Source organism: Myxine glutinosa, chromosome 7 (genome assembly GCF_964187855.1).
Source record: "Myxine glutinosa chromosome 7, kmMyxGlut1.1, whole genome shotgun sequence".
In the NCBI taxonomy this organism is placed as follows: domain Eukaryota; kingdom Metazoa; phylum Chordata; class Myxini; order Myxiniformes; family Myxinidae; genus Myxine; species Myxine glutinosa.
The window spans coordinates 146,702,129-146,718,712 of NC_136267.1; the positions used below are offsets into that span (position 1 = coordinate 146,702,129).

The 16,584-nt window shown below is 44.3% G+C and overlaps 1 protein-coding gene across 1 annotated transcript in view; it reads right to left on the reverse strand.

Annotated features, from left to right (window-relative positions):
• Nucleotides 1–8,673: 8,673 nt before the first annotated feature.
• Nucleotides 8,674–16,584, reverse strand: part of LOC137431723 (kinesin heavy chain-like) — a 91,326-nt gene continuing 83,415 nt past the window's right edge. Inside the window, exons 24-25 of the mRNA XM_068123354.2 lie at nt 10,188–10,422; nt 8,674–10,031 (exon numbers count right to left, since the gene is read on the reverse strand). Of these exons, the coding sequence (XP_067979455.2) occupies nt 9,943–10,031; nt 10,188–10,422 (324 nt within the window). The 3' untranslated portion in view covers nt 8,674–9,942. The remainder of the gene's footprint in view (nt 10,032–10,187; nt 10,423–16,584) is intronic.

Consider the following 16,584-nt stretch of genomic DNA (forward strand, 5'->3'; position numbering starts at 1 on the left):
TAATGCATAGCAAAACATAAAAACAATTGCAAAAAAAAGAAGAATCAACAGGGAAATATTCAAAGCACAAAGGAGTGAGAAGGAGAGGAGATAGTCAGGGGTTAGATGCTGTGGGTTAAATGTTGAATGCAGTGTTGAACAGGTGGGTCTTGAGTGATGTTTTGAATGTGGTGAGTGAGGAGGAGTCTCTGATGGTGTGAGGTAGCGAGTTCCAGAGGGTGGGAGCAGCGATGGAGAAGGCCCTGTCCCCCCAGGATCTAAATTTGGTCCGGATGGGGGGGGTCAGGAGGTTGGTACCAGCAGAGCGGAGGTTGCGGGTGGGAGTGTGTCTGGAGAGGAGGTCAGCCAGGTAGGATGGGGCCAGGTTATGGAGGGCTTTGTAGGTCAAGAGGAGGATTTTGTTATGGATTCTCTGGGAGATGGGGAGCCAGTGAAGCTTGTAAAGGACGGGGGTGATGTGGTCACGGGTCCGGGAATGGGTGAGTAGACGGGCAGCGGAGTTCTGAATGTATTGGAGTTTATTGGTGATTGTTGAGGGTGAACCATAAAGGAGGCTATTGCAGTAGTCCAGACGGGAAGTGATGAAGGCGTGGATGAGGGTTTCTGCAGCCACGGAGGAGAGGGATGGACGGAGACGGGCGATGTTTTTCAGGTGAAAGAAGGCTGTCTTTGTGATCTGTTTAGTGTATTTGTCGAAGGAGAGGGTTTGGTCAAAGATGATGCCAAGATTCCGGATGTGAGGGGAGGTGGATACTGGGAAACCGTCGATGTTGAGGGCAAAGTTATGGGTGGACTTGGTGAGCGTTTTTGGGCCAACTGATCACTTGTGATTGCTGGATATCAGATATCATGTTTTCACTGATACATTTTGATCTAATCATAGATCATAGAATCATCATCAACAACCATAGAAGCCTCAACCTCATACATTATGATTCAAATTGGAAATATGACTGACTTGTGATTTTTCTCGACTAGAACACCCGTTCCCTTCGGAGGCGGGAGGAAGGGTCATTCCTCTCTGGGATATATAGATTACAGTAGATCTAGGCTCGGGCTTCAAGAACATTGGGTGGGGGAGGGAGGTGTTCATTTACCAAGATTATTGTAGAGCAGTTGCAAAGTGGCTTAAACATTCGAGCAAGCACTCCATTCAAAACCGTTGATAAGGAACGGCTAGCTTGGCAAGCGCTAGGTAGCTGCTTGGTAACTGAACACACCCCGGGTTTCTTCCCTTTCAGTTTCATGTTAAACAGCAGGAGCGACTGTTTCAAAAGGTAATTCAACGTGTTTGTGGTTTATAATATTTTTTATTTCTGGGAGAGGTCGTTGCTCCCACAAAACAGCATTATAAGCTATTTATACATGTTAACACGGCATTTGGTCAAGGAGGAAACACCCCTTGGGGAGATGGGATATAATTCGTATTAATATTGTTTTGTCATAACATTAATATTGTGCTATTATCATTAGCGTTGTTATTACAAGCAGCTTTGGAAAAATGCCACGATAAAGCTATCTTAACACAGATATACACCTCAACATGCAACCTCATTGGTGGGAAACCCCTTTGGCAGAGAAAACCCCCTTGGTGAGGGGGACAAATGAATTTGCTACAACCTTCATTGTGTGACCCTTAGTCCACCTCTCAAGTTTGGTGGAGCTTGGATAAGTAACGGCCGAATGTATCATGGTCAAAAGTCAGACAAGACAGACAGACAGACACCAAATTACATATTTTAGCATGTGTGTGATCTCTATCACATGTGACTTTTTTCTTCTTTCTTGGTAAAGCTCGTGCCACAGCATTCCTTTAAACAAAACTAGGTGTGTCTATTCGTCGCTTTTCTGACGGGTTTAATCAAATGACAGGATGTTGTATTCATAAACACATTGCATATCTATCTACGAATGTCAATGATGATGTACAATGAAGAGAAACATACGGATAAAGGATATTTTATAACACAGTTGTTGTTGCTCGTGGCTGTGGTTAGTTGTGTACTCCTTCCGTGTTAGTCTGGTTGCCAAAATGTTGACCCTGCAATGTTAACTACTGCGAACTTTTTTCACGGAAATGTGTTCTAGATAGTTAGGAGATAGTCAGGTTCACTATGTTAACAAATATAATTTCTTTCAAAATTTTGGGATTAGCAAACCTGTACATTTTTGGAATCTTCAGAGCATGGAGAATCCGAAAATCAATGTTGGCATTTGCACAGACACCTGCATGGCCGCCATTTTGGATTTTGAAAATGGCCGCCATAAAATACATATTTTGCGCGATCTCGGCTTCTAGTCAACCTAGAGACTTAATTAAATATGCTAATCCTATGTTTTCTGGGTCAAGGAATCCAATAAAGGCCTCAAAATAGTGCTCAGGATTATAGAAAAGCAACAAACAAAGGTAATTGAAAACCATTGTCTTTATATTTGTGATATAACTGTATTACATAATACATGATATTGCAAGTCCTTTGAAGTTATAGGTTGTTATAGGAAGTTATAGGTAGTATCAGATTGAACTATAAGTCCTATACACAGGATCTACGAGGTCTATACCGTTCAGGAATATGCTTTTACAGATCTTCATCACTGTCCTGAGTGTCATTTTCGCAAAGGTATCTACGCAAATGCGAACCTTAATTTTTGGATTCCTCATGCCCTGAATATTCCAAAAATGTATAGTTTTGCTAATCTACCAAAATTTTGAACGAAAAAACAGTGAACCTGACTAAGAGTCAAATTAGCTTCGTTGCTACTTGTGCAACGTTGAGCATTTCTCAGAATTCAAGATGGCGGCCGCCGCTCTCTTGGATGTTGGCCAATTTTAAACTTTTGATCTCGATGACCTAGAGGGTCGTGCAATACCTCTTTCTAGGGGTTTTAAAGTGCGGGGAGTCCATTTCTGGTTATTTTTTGGATACGGGGTCAATGTCAAGGTCAAAATGAAGGTCAAAGGTCAAACTAAGAAACTTTAATGTATTGTTATTAGTCCCCTACCGGTGTACACCGGAGGGGACTATAGGTTTGCACGCTGTCCGTCAGTCCGTCAGTCTGTCAGTCCGTCATGCAAAGAACAGTTTTCCGGACTTTTTTTTCTAAACTCTTAATGCTAATGATTTCAAACTTGGCACATGGTTTCCTCATGATAAGTTACAGATCAAGTTCGAACTTCACGACGTTTCGATCATTTTTGACAAAGTTATGGCACTTTGAACTTTGGTCATTCTGATGATCCTTAACTCAGTGCCATTTTAAGTTTTAATTTCCTTTAAAAACCGATTTCTCTGCAATAATAGGACCGATTGAGATAAAAAATTTCACCATATGATGGACTCGGTCTGTAGAATATTTTAATGGTAATTATGACGTCACGGTTCACGTGGTTCGGCCGCCATATTGTTTTTCGTGAAAACACGAAAACCCCTTTTTCTCTGCAACGGCTAAACAGATCGAGGCCAAACTTTGCAGGCAGAATCGCATACCCATGACGAACAAAAAAGTCAGCGAGCATGATGTCATGCGTCACATGGTTTCAGAGTTATGACGTTTTTAAGCATGAACCTTTAAAACCGAGCTCCCTCATTTTTGATCCAATCGAGGGGAAACTTAACAGATCTGTTCAGCATGTCAGTTTACTAAAATGTCCTTTTGGAATTTGCGAAAGGGCACGTGGTTTGGCAGATATCGTTAATTAAACGAAAAAAAAATTTTTTTTAATGGATATCTCTTGAATCGCCAGTACCTCAGACCGTGAGTTGGTAATAATTTATATAATTCACACTGCAATACGTGCAGACCGCTCCACGGAACGACCTTGGGGGCTTATCAACGATGCGAGGCGTGACACACGTGTCTCAGCATACCTCAGATCAAGTTTGAAAACCAGCATCAACCGTGCATAAATTTGAATATTCGATCATTTTTGACAAAGTTATGGCACTTTGAACTTTGGTAGGGGACATGTATTGCAGCGCAATACTCAGAATGCTTGTTGTTCATAAGACATGATGGAACCAGAGACATGTGACGCACAGTGCCATGACCTCTATAGAGACGAGGTAACGTAGGTAGACTATTATAGACTTCACATTATAGACATTCACATTATTCACATTATTATTCTATTATATTATATTTATATTATATATATTGTACTATTATATTCGTCTTTCCCCAGGCCGCTGAAACTGCTGGAGTAAGGGTAGTCGGCATTTCATACTTCAGTGAGGTATTCCCAATACATAAAAAAATGACAGGCAATTATGCAAATAATAAAGCAAAAGCAAATAAAGCAAAAATAATAATAAAATAATAATACATATAATAAAGACCGGGTGCAGGAGGGAAACAAGAGGGGGAGAGAGAGGGAAGCACAACAACAGTGGAGAACAGGGACATCAGGAGATGTGAAGAAGGGAGAGGGCTGGGGTGGGGTACACCGGATAAACAAGATGGACTGTTTGGTGAGCAAGGACTTTCAGGAAAGAAAACGGAATTTGATGGTGGATTTGGGATGGATTAACGGTTGTAGAAAAGATCAAGGTTTTGGATCGGGGAAAATAAGAGATGGTGGTGAACAGCTGCTTTAAAGACCTGGAGGGAGGAGTGGAATTGAAGAGATTGAGGGAATTTGTCCCAGAGGCAGGAAAAAGAGGAATGACGGAGTGAAGGTGAGCAGAGAGTCTGGATTTAGGCAGTTTAACCAGAAGAGGGTTGCTGGCAGATCTTGTGCAACCTGCAGGAATATTTGGGGAACAGAGCACAGATAGAGCTGGGGGAGCAAGGCCGGAGAGGAGTCGGTAGAAGATGGAACGAACACCAACCTGCTTGCGGTGAGCGAGTGAAAGGCCCTCGGAATCAGCTTAATCACGGGAGATTCCAATGATTCTGAAAGCTTTGGATTCAACAGCGTGAGGCTGTCCTAGATGTGAGGCAGGAGCACCAGCCCAGTGGGGAGAGCAGTATTCCATCAAGGTGCGGATGAAAGCGTTGTGTGTGGAGAGAAGCTGTTGTGCCATGGAGGGACCTCAACTGGGTATCCTCCGTCGTGTGGAGACTGGCTTTTGAGGCCAGCTTGGAAATGTGGTTTTCCCAGGAAAGATTATGGCAGCTAGGGAGACCTAAAAGCTTGGGTGACAGAACTTCTTCAAGAGGATTGTTGAGAAATTAGATTGAAATGTTTTCCAAACGGTATTTTCAGAGAGACATAGTAAGAGTGTGAGATTTGTCAGGATTGAAAGACATGTTCCACTTGTTTGACCAGTTTGTGATTTTGTCCAGGTCTGCAGAGAGTGAGGAGGCTGCAGACTGCCGATCTGAGGGTTGAGATATGGAGCGACAGAGAGTGGAGTCCTCAGCAAAAAGATAGAGAGGATTTTCCAGAGTCGGAGAGATCATTAATGAAGACCAGAAAAAGCACAGGACCCAGAACACTGCCCTGTGGAACTCCAGCCTGGAAAGGAAGAGGAGATGGCAGAATTCCATTTAGAGCTACACGTTGACGATGAGAGGAGATTAAGTCCACGAGACATGAGTGGAGATTTCCAAGGATACCATAAGAGGAGAGTTTGGTGAGCAGTGCGGGGTGCCAGACCATATTGAAGGCACGTGATATGTCAAATTTCCTGTTTGGCATTGAGGACCTCCATCCATTGTTGAGACAGCAGAAGCAGCATGTCCAGAGCAGAGTGGCATGGTCTGAATCGAAATTGATGATCTGGGATCAAACCATTGGAGAGGAGGAAGGATTTAATATCAGAAGTGATGACCTTGCTGATGATTTGGAGCAGGCCGATTGGTCTGTAGTTGCAAGGATCTGTTTTTGCACCTTTTTGTGTAAAGTGGTAATGTTTCCTGATTTCCAAGCAGATGGCAGATGACCTTGAGCAAAAGAGAGGGTGAGGAGAACAGTCTTTAAATGTCTTCTCAATTCCCATTTCCTCAAGCATCTTGAATATCACAGTTTTTTATTTGACCATCAATATGACTTTCACAAGGCAATATGTACCGGTGATATCGTTTCTTACATTATTAATGTCTGGGCCTCTTCTCTGAGAGACTTTTGGGATTCCTTTGTTGTAGTCCTTGATATCTCAAAAGTCTTTTACAGAGTTTGGGATTGGGGTCTGATATCTAAGCTTCCCTCTTCCGTCTTTCCTTCTTCACTCTGCTCTCTCATATCAAGCTTTCTCTCTGACTGTCTCTCTGACCGTAAATGAATACTTGACAATTCGGTCCTGTCTCCAAAACTTTTATCTCCATAATTGGAGCTGGTTCAACATCTTCCCCCTTTCCTGTCAACAGCAGTGTCCCTCAGGGTTCTGTCCTGTCTCCAACACTCTTCTTTCGTTTTTATCAATGACCTTCTTTCTTCTACAAATAACCAAATGCACTTGTATGCTGATGACTCGACATTACATTCCTCCATGTTTTTCCCATCTGCCCCATCTTTCCTCATTCGATCTACATCTTGTTTGATCACATCCACCACTTTAAATTCGAACTTGTGCAAGATTTCCCCGTGGGACAAATGTAATCAGGTTAAGTTTAATGCTTCTAAAACTCAAACTCCTCCAATCTCTCTCTAATACTCTCTCATCTCTCCAATCTCCTTTGAAAGCTCCACAATTACACCATGTAATTCAAAAAACCTACTAGGTATTACCCTAACATGGAATTTATCCTGGAATCCACACATAACACAAAATAGCAAAGTCTGCCTCGAAGAAACAAGGAGTCCTGTTCAGATGTCGAAGATTCTTCTCTCAACTGTTGCTTCAACTATATAAAGGATTGATTCGTCCTTGTATAGACTGCTGCTCTCATATCTGGGGAGGGGCTGCAACAGCGCAGGCCTTTCATGCACGGACTACTGCAAGTGTGAGGGAGGAGTCGCCTGCTGTAGTCATTTCACCAGCAAGCAGATTGACATTGAAGACGACGAAGGGGAGTGTTACGGATTCGTCACTTCTGTTGTTGTGGTTCTCGTCCACTGTAAACATTTTTGGTTCCATGTACTATTATTGTTATCGTTTAAGTGAATTGGAAATAACTGTTTTCAAAAGGTAAAAAAAATTAATGTTTTAAAAAGAAACCGGAAAACGGATCGGGAACCGGACGAAGAAGAAGAGGAAGAAGAAGAGAAAAAGGAGGCGGAGCGAGTGAGGTCGGAGAAAGAGCCGAGCTGCGTTGAGGTTTTGAGCAAACGCTGGCGAACGAGGGTCACTAGCGGACTTTGGGGTTTCCTGGGAAAGGGATTCCGGCGACAGAGTTGTTATCGCTGTGACAGATAAACCTGCGTGACAGGTTTTGCGGTTGATTCCGAAGAGAATCATTGGAGTGCCGTTACGTCTCGAGAACGGACCGTTGGCCATTTCGCATCGCGCCTGATTTCGCATCGCTCCAGGTTTTTCCCCTCGCTTCAACCATTTCAACGCATACAACCGTTAACCTGGTGTGTGTGTGTAACGTGGATTTTGAGTGGGAAATTGCAGTTCGCCGATTGGGAGCCGTTGAACATCCATACCCGAAGGTGTGATTTCCCAGTCGCCTCTTGAGGACACTTTTGCCCATCTTTGGCAGTGTGACTGTCAACCGAGCGGGATTCTGGTCTCGATACAACATCGTTCTGACGATCACTGGAGCGTGGATCGACTTTGGTTTGAAGCTGGGACAGAGACATTGGGAATGTTATTTTCGCTCACTTGGAGCACAGTGAGTTATATTGTACGAAAGTGATGGTACCATCATAGGAATGATATATTGGTTGTACAATTGATTAATATTGTTATTGTACTGTTATTCTTGTGTGACCTTAATACAATACTTGTTTGTTGGTAACAATTGGTGTGGTTTCACCATTGATCTTTGACACACAGAATAACACATCTTTCTGCCGTGACTCCTCTCGGGGCTCGGAGGTACACCGTGACCGGGGTTTGGGGAGGAGCACGTAACAGGGAGCTAGGTGTAGATGATGATGATGATGATGAAGAGTAGTTGAGGATTGTGACCGCTGATGGCTGGTAATACTGTGCTCAATGTCTCTATAGAGGTCATGGTACTGTGCGTCACATGTCTCTAGTTCCGTCGTCATGTCTTATGAACAATAATAATACATTAAATTTCTTAGTTTGACCTTTGACCTTCATTATGACCTTGACATTGACCCCGTATCCAAAAAATAACTCCAGAAATGGACTACCCGTACTCTAAAACCCCTAGAAAGAGGTATGACACGACCCTCTAGGTCATCGAGATCAAAAGTTGAAAATTGGTCAACATCCAATATAGCGGTGGCCGCCATCTTGAATTCTGAGAAATGCTCAACGTTGCACAAGTAGCAACCAAGCTAATTTGACTCTTCTAACTATATAGAACACATTTCCGTGAAAAAGGTTTGCAGTAGTTAACATTGCAGGGTCTCATACAGGACATATAGGGGCGGCAACTAGACTATGTGCTTTTATATATTTTTTTTTCTATGCTTTTCAGAAGTATTACTATGTATAATTTTGTGTGCTCCTTCCGTGTCTGTCTCGCATGCTTTATTCTAAAGGGTTCCTGCTGTCGTAGAGTAATAAAATGGTACAATTGGAACTGCTACATAAGTTCCAAGTCATGCTTTAAAAGCAGGCATTGTTACGATTAAACAGACACAAAAAAAAATTCTAAGTAAATTCATTATTTATTACCTTTCAAAAGGTACCATTTTATTATACAAAGAGCCGACAAAACCATCCACTGGAACATTACTACAAACATACTACAGTTGGAGGCTGTCTAGGACTCGGTGACAATCCTGAAAAAAGGTTGTCAGACCAAAACACCTTTGCATATTAGCCCATGAATTGAGATATTCTTCAACAAAACAAAGGTGGATACTTTGAGTCTTGGGAGGTCTCTGTTCCACCTTTTGAAACCTGAATTATGGAGATAACGATCAATGACACATACACATCCCGAGAATGTACCTGCAGAGACGAGAGGGAAAGAGCGGCCTGATGGAGCTCAACCAGGTGCACAGAGCGATGAGTGTTGGACTAGCTGAGTATGTGCAATGATGAACAGACTATCGGATGCAATTTGCAAAACAAACATGAGCACAATAAACCTGCAAATGTATCCCTAACTCACCTTGCAAAAAACATCCACAAACAGGTGCGAATAGAGGATACCACACAATAAAATGAAACAGAAAAAAACAGCCCCAGTGATTGCAAAAAAGGAAAATACAAAAAGAAATATCAACAAATATACACCAACAACTGGGACGGCGAAAGAATCATAATTAATAAATGCCCAAGACAAAGGACACTACACCAATGGATTTTAAACGATGATGGGACTGAGCCAAACGGATAAGTGTAGATTCTGCAAGACAGAAACGGAAAGTACTAGTCACCTGCCAGAAATAAAAAAATGACCAAATATCAGGACCCCAAAAATGAGGTCAAGAGATATTGGAAGCTGAAGAGCATCGAAATTGTACAAAGGATAATTGGAGCACCAGGAATGATAAAGAAGAACCTCAATGAGATTTTGAAAACCATCCCCAGGAATATTACCATAAACGAACTACAACTGGAGGCAATCCAGAGTTCGGTGATGAAATCCATGAACCGTGATCCCTTACCGAAGCGGAGATGGATACCTTGGGTCCTGGGACGACTCCGTTCCACCTCATGAAACCCGCAATGAAGATAACAACCAATGGCATATATATATATATATATATACAAACACACAAACACACTCACTTATACACTTATCCTTTTAGTAATATAATAAATGAGTATTTATTTTAGTTATACTGTAACTTCCTATGCAGTGCATCTTGTTATTTATTTTGGACGGTGGTGTTTAGTATTTTTCACAATGTTGTCCATGTGAAAAATTATCAATGCATCACGGTAGTTCTTTACTCTGTCATTCTGTTCAGTGTCCGAAGTAAATTGCTGGAGCAGAAGGGACAGAACGCAGACCTTTCCATGGCAGGCGTCTCTGGCCTGGTATGATTGGTTTTGCTGTAAGAAACAAATGGCAATGAAAATTAATCACACATCTATAAAGTCTGTTATGTTTTAAGATATTCGTTTGAAAATAAGATTCAAATCGACAATATAAACAGAAGAATCAAAACCTGTCAGGCCAAAGATCAAGTCTTGACCCTGAGGTTTTACCTATTTGTGCTGAGTGCAGCTTCTCTGCGGCTGCGCTGGCTCCGACTGTACCCCGTGCAAACAGCATTTCCCGAATCCGCTGCAGGCCTTGCCGTCTTCGCTCACATGTGCTTTCCACCTCATTGTGTGCAGCCTCCAGTGCCGTCTGCAGCTGTTGAACGTGCCCGACCACCATGTTGAGTCGAGAATGCAGGTATGGCATGTTTGTTTTCAGTATCCGGTTCTCTTGCATAACCTGCACACAGAAAAGCCGCAGTAATTCTCAACTCGAGCAGAACTTTAGAATTTGGCCGATGCACGATGACATGGTTTTCAAAAGGTAAACTAAGGTGGCAGTCACCAAGCTTCACCATGTGATGTTGAAGCTTTTTAAGGCCGCACCGAATCCAGGACTAACATGTCAGTCTGAAGAGCACCAAGTTTGAGAAAGTTATTGGAATTTTAGAGACTGCAATTCAGAGTTGTAAAAGAGAGCATCTCCACCAGTAAACCGCTTCAGGTGAAACTCCCAAATACATGCTCAATGTACACCTGCACTCATTTTGATTTTATTTGCTCTCACCTGTAGGTAGAACCAACTTCCTCAGTCTGTTTCATCTTATTCTTCCATCTAGGGCTTCAATCACCATTTTTCATTTACAGGTTCTTGTGAGATCTCTCTTCTACCTCACTCTCCTTTTCGTTTTTGTTATTTTTGTGTTTCTTCCCTGGTTTTACCCTCCTCGTCTTGCTGTTGTTGGAGCTTTTATTCAGCTTGTCCAGCCCTGTATTTCACTGCACTCAACTCTCATGGAAATTACTTGACAGCAAATAATATATATATATATATATATATTTATATATATATATATATATATATATATATATATATATATACATATATCAGTTACGATGCGATTTCATACCATCAGTGGTGAACCGCCATTAAGGTATCCCATCCAGCTATGCTGTACCTTAATGTGAGCGATAAGTACAGTCTGCCACACAGCACATTATCTCTGGTATCCACTCATTATATGGAATCGCCTGGATGCAGCCAGGAGTAACGAATATAAATATAATTTCAGTTCTCCAGCTTAATGAGCGCACGTAATGACGTCACCGTCATGAACGTACGCTCTGCCTGGCAAGCTCTCGGAAGAACCATCCGACAGAGCATAATTTTGATCTTAGTTCAGATATTTAGATTGGTTACTCCCGGCCGCATTCCGGTGACTCCATATAATGAGTGGATACCAGAGATAATGTGCCGTGTGGCAGACGGTGCTTATCGCTCCCATTAAGGTACAGCAATAGCTGGATGGGATACCTTAATGGCTGTTCACCACTGATGGTATGAAATCGCATAGTAATTGGTATATAACCGAAAGGTTTTCAGAGTCATAAGTGTATGCAGGATTCACTGCGTTGCCCTGATGAGCCCCAACAGGGCGGAACCAGGTCGGTAACTGTGAGTTTTTCATAGACTTTTTTTTTTTTTTTTTTTGTATACATAATCGAGGCTCGTGAAAAAGCTAACATTTATCACACAAACAAATCAAACAGACAAAGAACCAAAGTATATAAAAAGGGGAGCGGTAGACAAGATGGGGAAAGAAGGGGAAGCACAAAAACACAACATTTGTGAGGGACATCGGGAATGTGTGTGAGGGAGAGGGCTTGGGGGGAGGCGGCGTGGGAGGGGGGGGGGTGGGAGAAGTATAAACACAAGGACACCAAGGACTTCCCGGAAATAAGTTGGTATTTCAAAAAAGAGGATTTGTGGTGAAATTAGCGGGGGTAGAAAAGATCAAGGTTTTGAATGGGGGAAGATAAGAGATGGTGGTGAACAGCTGTTTTAAAGACCTGGATGGAGGAGTGGGATTGAAGGGAGTGGGGGGAATTTGTTTCATAGGTGGGAGAAAAGGGGAATGAAAGAGTGAAGGTGAGCAGAGAGTCTTGATTTTGGCAGTTTATCCATAAGAGGGTTGCAGGCAGATCTTGTGCGACCTTTAGGAATATTTGAGGGACAGAGGTGTGTGAGGACCTGCCTAGGTGTGAGGCAGGAGCACCAGCCCAGAGGGGAGAGCAGTATTCCATTGAGCTGCGGATGAAAGCCTTGTATGTGGTGAGGAGCTCAGGTGTGCCAAGGAAGGACTTTGCACGACGGAGGACGCCCAGTCGGCGACTGGCTTTGGAGGCCAGATTTGAAATGTGGTTTTCCCAGGAAAGGCCAGATTTGAAATGTGGTTTTCCCAGGTTTTCCCCACTTATGACAGTATCTGAACTAAGATTAAAATTATGCTCTGTCGGATGGTTCTTCCGAGAGCTTGACAGGCAGAGCGTACGTACATGATGGTGACGTCATTACATGCGCTCATTAAAAGCTGGAGAACTGGAAAATATATATATATATATATATATATATATTCTGTTACGTGGTCCCCTCGGTGAATACCTGGTCTCGGTGACCCCCGGACCGTGAGAGGAACTTCGCCAGAAAGTTGTATTATATATGCGCTTTCGCCACGCAATCCATAGGAATTCCACCCAAGAGAAAACTGATGTTCAAGGATATATTTCAATGGTAATGACACCATACAATTTCAATGATACAACCACGGAGATTTTCCCCGAGCAATCAATAGCAAACAACCATCAACAATTCCCCAATCCACAATCAATCCCCTATATGATTAAGATGGCCATCTTATATATGTGTGTTCACTTCGGTACTCACGACCCCCTTTTGGTCTCTGCCCCTCACAATGTCTCTGGGCCCCTCCTGACCAAGATACTGGTCGGCGTCGCCGCACTCGGGCGGTTGAACGAACCCCGGGTGGACGTTTTTCCACCGGGCAGGTATCGTACCAGGCACCGTGGCTGCAGCCCCTCGTGGCCACGCAAAGCGGGTACGGTAGAGCAAGCCAAAAGCCCCACGCCGCTTGCAAGGCGCGTTAGGCCCCAACGTGCGACCCGCACGCGTCTGTTTAGACGGTGCCGCGAACGGTGTCAGACGCGGGGTCGATGCACGGCCCCATGTCAACTTGACGTCTCCACCGGGCAGGTACACGTCCCGGTAACTCCTCTCGCCAGACGGGCTTCGGAACGCCGCTTTTCCACGCAGCGCAAGGTCGATCCCACCTCGTCGGAGCGGGGCGAGGAAGAAGAATCTCGTCGCTTTTCTTCCCCGTGTCTTTTTTCTTCCGTTTCCGGTCACTTCCGTTTCCGGACACTTTTCAGAAGGGCTCCTGACCCTCCAACCACAACCACCCTTAATCTATTACACATGGATAAGCAAAGACCTGAATGGTAATTCACATACATTCACATAAATATGTAACACTCCCCCCCTTCAAGAAAGAAAGTTTGAACCCAGCGAAAACTTTCTTTGCCGGCCAATTTGGAGAAACAAACCAGATAACTCAACCCCCCCACATTATCAGTTCCCCCCGGGCACAGTTATCACTTAAAAATAAAGCAACCAAAATTTCACCACAACCCCTCCAGATTACTCCCTCTGGACTAAGCACCAGCAACGACATTGTCCCTGCCAAATCAAACTCCCTCTCATGACCCTCTGACTTTGACCGTCAGTTTCTTGTGAATGAAGGTTAAGGGGTTGATCAAAGATCCAAAGTTAAGCAACTCGATAGCACTTTTTCCGGGAGGCCAAGCCGAGTATTCACTACATGGATGCCTTTAGGAACGTGGAGTTCACGGTTAGTCCGTGCAGGAAAGTTCTCTACATGGGCGCCTTGAGGAACGTGGAGTTCACGGTTAGTCCGTGCATGAAAGTTCACTACATGGACGCCTTTAGGAACGGCGTTCACGGTTAATCCGTGTAGGAATCTTGGCTCGGCGGCTCCGCCGCATTCAGTGCTTCAACTTCTCAGAACTTCCCTAATAATTATGGTGGGACCGCTTGTCCCTGTAGTCCCATGAATAGCGGTCTCCTTCTCGGCCACTACTTTGACAATCCTTCCTTCGGGAGCTGCCGTAACTCAGGGAGCCTCCATAATAATATTGATTGCGGCCACCACCAAAACTACCGCCCAGTTGTCCTCTCCTGTAGACCTCTCGACGCCTACGAAATGCCTTCCCTACTGTTATGGTCCGACCCTCCAAATCCTTGCCATTCCAATTCTTCTCTGCCTCTCTGGCGTCTTTTGTGCTGGCAAACGTGACAAAGCCGAACCCTCTTGACTGTTGCGTTTCCCAGTCTCTTACCAACCGCACTTCCACCAGCGGCCCATATCTGTTGAAGACAGAGGTCAGAACTTCTTCCTCTGTTTTGAAGTTCAGTCCCCCTACAAATAACTTGGCACTTTTGTCGCCATCCCGAGCTGGTGTGGTGTTATTTTCCCTGCTGGGCTCTTTACCAACCCTCAGGTTACCATAAACTTGACCCCCGGCCAAATCATTCCCGATAACCACAGATACACCCTCTACAGGAAGCGTGGCTTGTAAACCGACGGTGACCGGTCCTGACACCAAATCGGACTCCAAATGGATGACATGAAGGGGAGCACTAACACCGCCCCCGATCCCCTGTAAACGAACACTATCCCCCGTTGCCGTCTCCTCGGACCATGGCAAAATGCCTTCAAGCATTAAAGATTGATGTGCCCCTGTGTCCCTCAATATCCTAACCGGTTTCCGGTTAGTCGAGGCTCCATCCCGTGACACAAACCCCTCTGAAATAAATGGTTGGTAACCCTTTTGATGGCGATTTCTCACAATGGCCATTGCATTTGGAGTCGTAATAGTCGGACTCCGCTCTGGGTCTTCCCTTTTCCGGAGGTAACATTGGGACATCAAGTGTCCAGTTTTATGGCAAAAAGCACAAGTAGGCCCGGGGGAGAACCTCGGGGTCGGCCTTGAGCCCCCCGAAAAATAAGTTTGTCTTGGGTCCGTAGCCCTCTGATTTCTAACAGTTGGGGTATCATAGTTGTCCCCATAATCCTCTCGAGGTCGCCGCCATGTATTGTCGTTCTCCGCACCTGCTGTTCCCCACCTCCCCTGCGGAGATCTAGGCGAGGAGTTAGGGTCGTGGACCCCTATTCGGTGGGTTAAGGCATAATCATCTGCCATGGGGGCTGCGTCCCACAACTTTGGTACTTTCTTTTCCTGCAGGTACACTTTGATGTCCTCGTGGACACACTGCTGAAATTCCTCCACCAGGATCAAGTCACGCAATGTTTCGAAGTCTTTCCCGACTCCTTTTGACTCACACCACCGATCAAACATGTTTTCTTTCACTCTGGCAAACTCCACATGGGTCTCACTCTCCCTCTTCCTGGCATTCCTGAAGTTTTGCCTGTAAGCTTCCGGAACCAACTCATAGGCTTTGAGGATGTGCTTCTTCAGTACCTCATAATCTGCACATTGGTCCATTGGTAGCGCCGAATAAATCTCTTGAGCTTTTCCCACCAGCACACTTTGCACGAGTATGGTCCAGGCCTCCTCCGGCCAGTTTAATTGTGTCGAGCCACTTTCTCAAAGTGTGGAAAAAATCTCGCGACTTCCTTTTCACTGAACGGTGGAACCAGCCTCACATGTCTGCCCACATCCCAGGTTTTCTGGTAAGGTGTCGACCCCGTCAGCAAGGGTGGTGCCTCTCCCCGTTCTCTCATTAACTCCAGCTCCTTGAATTTAATTTCTTGCTGAAGCTCCATGTCACGTTCCTTTAATTCCCTTTCCGCTTTTCTCTCCTCTGCTTCGAGTTCCCTTGTTTTCATCCTTTCTAACCTTTCCTGGAGTTCTCGTTCCCCTCTCCTTTCTTCTTCTGCTCTTTCCTTTTCTGCTTTCCTTTCTTCTTCTGCTAACCTTTCCTGGAGTTCTCGTTCCACTCTCCTTTCCTCTGCTTGTTTCTCTTCTCTCCTCTCTTCTGCTTTCCTTTCTTCTTATTTTAACCTTTCCTGGAGTTCTCGTTCCACTCTCCTTTCCTCTGCTTGTTTCTCTTCTCTCCTCTCTTCTGCTTTCCTTTCTTCTTCTTTGATCCGTTCCTGGCTCCGTAATTGCAACTCCGGTTTCCGGAGCTCAACGTCTTCTGGTTCTTCGGGTAGCCACTCCCAGGCTAACTCGTCCCATGTTCCTAATCCCACCATAGATTGTATCGCCGTGGCCTGCAACTCTGCCTTCCTCAAATTAGTTCGGACCTCCAAGTTAAAATGTTTGGCCAATTTCAAGAGGTCCGACTTTAGTAACGCTCGGAACTGTGCCTCACTCGGTGTTACCGCAAAGTTCTGTGCCACAAACGCCATGGTGACTATCGTTAACACCTGTTAACCTTCACCCCAGACTTTACCCCAATTTCCCCAAAAATTCTCCAATTAATACTTAATTAATAAATTTTAATTAATAAAAATATTATTTTATTATTTTATACAATTTTAGATCCCGGACGTAGACCCAA